This window comes from Penaeus chinensis, chromosome 24 (assembly GCF_019202785.1).
Source record: "Penaeus chinensis breed Huanghai No. 1 chromosome 24, ASM1920278v2, whole genome shotgun sequence".
Lineage (NCBI taxonomy): Eukaryota > Metazoa > Arthropoda > Malacostraca > Decapoda > Penaeidae > Penaeus > Penaeus chinensis.
In genome coordinates this window covers 17,594,926-17,599,925 of record NC_061842.1, presented here as the reverse complement: position 1 = coordinate 17,599,925, position 5,000 = coordinate 17,594,926, and the positions used below count along the sequence as shown (strand labels likewise).

The 5,000-nt window shown below is 42.4% G+C and overlaps 1 protein-coding gene across 1 annotated transcript in view; it reads right to left on the bottom strand.

Annotated features, from left to right (window-relative positions):
• LOC125037876 (GTPase-activating Rap/Ran-GAP domain-like protein 3) overlaps positions 1-5,000 on the bottom strand; it is a 113,602-nt gene that overhangs the window by 26,871 nt on the left and 81,731 nt on the right. The window contains exon 8 of the mRNA XM_047631116.1: positions 4,111-4,225. Coding sequence (XP_047487072.1) covers positions 4,111-4,225 — 115 coding nt within the window. The remainder of the gene's footprint in view (positions 1-4,110; positions 4,226-5,000) is intronic.

Below are 5,000 nucleotides of genomic sequence, written 5' to 3'. Positions count from 1 at the left end.
CCCCTCTCTTACTCCCCCTCGACCTCCATCTCATACCTCTACTTCTCATCCCTGCTTAGTCAAGGTCTCCATGCACCCACTCACGAAAATTCTGTTGTTATACAAACTCGCTTTCCATAACAGAGGTTTACTATCTCATATCCTCACATTCCCCTAACAACTCTATTCCCACCTCTCATACACTTTCTCCTCTCGTCGTCTCTCTGTCCTCTCATCTCCTCTTCTCGTACGCACTGTCTCCTCATCCGTCTCCATAGCATCTCTCAAATCCCTCTCATCTCCTCACTCCGGACTCTCCTCATCCGTCATCCTCAATCCCCCCATCTCACATTATCGGTCCTCCCTCTCTTCTTCACCTCTTTTCAACGTCTCCATTCCTCTCTCCTCTCTGTCTCTCTCTCCACTAAATCGAACCATGTCTCTCTCTCTCTCTCAGTTCTCTCCACACAATATCCTATCCGTCCACTCCTCTCTCAGTCCGAGCTCCATCCGTTAACCCTCCTCATCCCTCTCTCTCTTTGCGTCACACCATCTCGCTCTCTCTCGCTACGCACCTCAGGTAAGAAAATGAATCAACTTCAATCTGTCGATCTCTCTCTCTGCTGAAAATCTCTCACCTCTCCAATCACTCATGTTCCGCCCCTCGCTCTCTCCATCCTCCCTCGTCCTCTAACTCCCTATCAGCTCTCATTATCCCGTCTCCATCTCTGACTCTCTCCCTCTGAGCCCTTCTCCCTCTTAACTCTACCGCTTTTCACCTCCCTTTATATCTCTCTGTCTCTTCTTTACTCCCATTCCCTCTTCCTCCCCTTCTTTTCCTCTTTATCTCTCTATTCTCTTGTATCTATCTGCTTCCCGTTCTCACGGCTCAATCGTTTCAAACTCCCCCTCTTTATCCTCTCTCTATTACCCTCCATTGGATCCTCCCCTCTCCGTCCAACATCTCGACCATCTCTCTCATCTCTCATCAACCATCATTACATCATTCTTTCAAAAATAAATATCAATCTCTTCTCTAAATCTTTAATCTCTACATAACTCGATATTCATCTCTAAAGTCTCTAAACAATCTCTATTAATCTCTAAACCCACTTTTCCCCTTTTCCCATTTTCCTTTTTCACTATTTCTCCCTTCTTTCACTCATATCTCTCGATCCTTCGTCATCCTTTCCAGTTCTCTGTACCCCCCCCTGTCTCGTACCGACTCCTGTCACCTAGTACCCCCCTACCCCCCCCACCCCCACCCCCGCTAACCCCCACCACCCCCCCCCCCAACCTCCCCCCCCCTATACGCCCCACCCCCACCCACCCCCCCACCCTACCCCACCCCCCACCCCCTCCGACTCTCCCTTTCCTCTATCTTTATACTCACTTACTACTCTGGGTCTGTCTGACTCAAGACATCAATCTTTATATTATTTGTTCTTCCTTTTAATATTTTTTTCTTCTTTTTTCTTTTTCTTTTCTCCTTCCTTTGCTCTCTTTTCTTAGTAATTTCTAAATCTCTAAACATTTCGCACACGAACCTAGCACCGACGCACCTACCAATAGGAGCATTCGCCGCATCTTTTCAACTCTCTTCCTGAAAAAATTATCTCCTCTTCCTCTGCCTGAACTCTCTCAGACTCTGCCGATCTATCTCCTCAAAATCCATCAGCTTTGATTTATCTCAGTCGTTCATATTTCATACTCTTTAAAAAATATAAACGTTAAAACGAAACTATTACAACACATAAACCGCCACCTCCTCATTCTCGCATCTTATTCTCTGTCTCATCCTCATCTGCCTACTCCCAAAATAACCTATCTGCTCTATCTGCCTTGCATCTCTGCACCCTCAATGCATCATCTTCTGTCTTCTTCTGCATCTGCTGCCCTTGTTCTGCCCCTTTTTTCTTTGATGCTCTCTGCCCAACTTTTTTGCCTTCTCTCTATCTTTCACATCTGTCCTTTTTTTTTTTACCCATTCTTTTTTTAAATATCTTGTTTTTTTTTTCCCTTTATTACTAATACTTTTCCCTATCTCGTTGCACTTTGGCTGAATTGTAAATGTTCATTTAACTTGTTTTGTTCCACCCCCAAACCCTTTCTAAGTTCATCCTATCCCCCATTCACTTTCGACTTCCATCACCTCCCCACATTCTTTGTTTCTTCTCATCCAATCCCACATCCTTTTGCTGCCCAACCCCAACACCTTTGGCCTTCTTTGTGTCTTATTCGCAAATCGTTATTTAAAAAAATTAATCATCATGATCTCCATCATCTCTCTTTTCCTTTATCCTTCTTCCTTATCCCATCCCCCTTCATATTCATATTCATATTTTTTCCCGCTTCCCTTTGTCTCTCATCTCTTCATTTAAAACGTGGATTTATGTGCGAAATAATCCTTTCTGTCGATCTGACTGTACGTCGTGGTACTGTCTGGTGCTGTTTTGTCTGACTCCTCTTACTCTTCTTATACTAATCTCCTTCTCCTCATCTTTTCAACAAAATCGGTCCTCTCCATCATCATTCGACCTCTCTTTCCCCTCTTCTCCTCTCGTCTCATCTCTCCTTCGTCGTCTCAATCCGACTCCTCCATCTCTTCTACATCACGTCCTCCTCACCTCGCTCATCTCTCTCGTCTTTTAAATAATTTACTTTCGTTTATACTTATGATTTACTCTCTTGAATTAGTTGTCTTTGTTATTTTTTCTTTTTGGTATTTTTAAGAATTTATACATTACATTTTTCTCCCTTCTCTCATCTTTCTCTCTTTCACCTCACTGCGTCTTATTCTCTCTCTCTTAGAGTCTCTTCTCCTCATCTCGTCTCTCCTCTCCTCTCTCTCGTCCTTCTCATCTCTCCAGACTCTCATCAAGACTTCTCACCTCCTCTTCATCAGTCTCTCCTCTCTCTCCTATCCTCAATCCTCGTCCCACTCACCTCTCCTCTCCCCCCCCTCCCTCACCTCTCTCCCATCCACCTTCTCTCTCGTCGTCTCTCAACTCAATCCTCCTCACCTCCCCACTCACGTAACTCCTCTCTCCCTCTCACTCTCTCGCCTCGTCCCATCACTACTTCAGTCTCATCTCCTCTTCTAGTCACAGCTCCCTAGAGACTCCCCCATCAATCTCTCTCGGTCCGTCATTCTCGATCACCTCTCCCTCCTCATCATCTCGCTCCTATCATCTGCCTCTCTCTCTCTCCCCACACACTCTCTCTCGTCATCGCTCCTCTCTCCGTTCAGCTCCAATCATCTTTCATCCTCCTCTCTATCACTTCTCCTCATCTCTCTCCTCCTCGTCTCATCCGTCATACTCTCGTTCGCCTCCTCCTCTCTCCCTCCTCTCTCTCAAATCGCCTCATCTCTCCCTCACTCCCCATCACATCACTCACTCCAGCTCATCTCTCCCAACCCCACTCCATCAATTCTCTCAGTGGCGTCTCCCCTCTCCTCTCTCGCCTCCTCTGCTCTCTCGTTTCCCTCCTCTCTCTCATGCTCCTTCATCTCTCCCTCTTCCTCTCCTCTCACTTTTACCTCCTCTCTCTTCTCTCCCCATCCGTCTCTTCCTCTCTCTCTCTCTCTCCTCTCCTCTCCTCTCTCTCTCCCCTCTCTCTCTCCCCTCTCTCCTCTTCTCCTCTTCTCTCTCTCTCTCCTTCTCTCTCTCCTTGTCTCTGTTTACCCCTGTTTGTTATCCTAAAAGATGAGAGAGAGGAAGAGAAAGAAAGAAATCGCAGACAGCAGGAAAATTCAGTGGGAATGCTCATCCTCTTCCTCCCTTCTAATAATTAAAAGGAGAGGGAGAAGAAAAAAGAAAACGAGAGAAAAAAAATAAGAAAAAAAAGGGAAGATAAAAGAAAAAGAAAAGAGAAGAAAAAAAAGAAAAAAAAAGAAAAAAAGAAAAAGAAAAATAGAAGAAAAATGTAAAAAAAAAAAAAAAAAAAAATCAAGAGATGAAACAAGAGCGAAAAAACAAAAACCAAAAAAAAAACCAAAAAAAAAGACAAACAAGCAAAACAAACAAAACCAACCAATAAACCAACCCACAATCCGACCTCACCCTCCCACCAACCCAAACGAGGCCCATCACACCCACCCACGCCCACCAGGAGACCCTCACAACTCACCTTCAACTAAGAACGTCCCCTCGGTCGTCGCCAGCAGGAGTCGGTTCTCGCCCCAGGAATCTCCGCACACGACTTCATCAGGGAAATCAGGATAGTAACACTGAGGTTCCCAGGGCTGTAGGGGATGGAAGGCTGTTTAATGCGGGAGCCTGGTGCGCGAGATCTGGGGTCTTGAGGAAGCATTAGATGTGAAACCGTTTTTGTTTTTTTGTTTTTTTTTTGGGGGGGTGGGGGGTGGGTGAAAGGAGGGAGGTTATTCATTGTGTGTGTGTGTGTGTTTTTTTTTTGTGTTTTTTTGGAGTCGGGGAAGCGGGCGGTGGTTTTGTGTGTGCGCGTGTGTGTGGTTGTGCTTGTTTGAGTGTTTGTGTGTGTATGTGTGCGTGTGTGTTTGTAGAGGTCACAATATCATAACACTAATAATAATGGTAATTATAACAAAGATTATATAATATAAATAATAATAATAATGATAATAATAACAATAATAATAATAATAATAATAATATTAATAATAACAATTATAATAATGATGATAATAGTAATAATAATAATAAATAATAACAATATTATTAATAATAATAATGATAATGATAATGATAATGATAATAATAATGATAATTATAATGATAATGATAATGATAATGATAAGGATAATGATAATGATAATAATAATGATACTGATAATGATAATGATAATGATAATGATAAACGTAATGCTAATAATAATTATAATACTACTAATAATAAACTTAATGATAATAATAATGATATTACTAATAATGACAAAAACAACAAAAACCGCAATAGTAGTAACGATAAAAACAATCATTAAAATAATAATAATGAAAAGCAGTAACCATAATGATAATGATAAAAAACAGTAATGATAA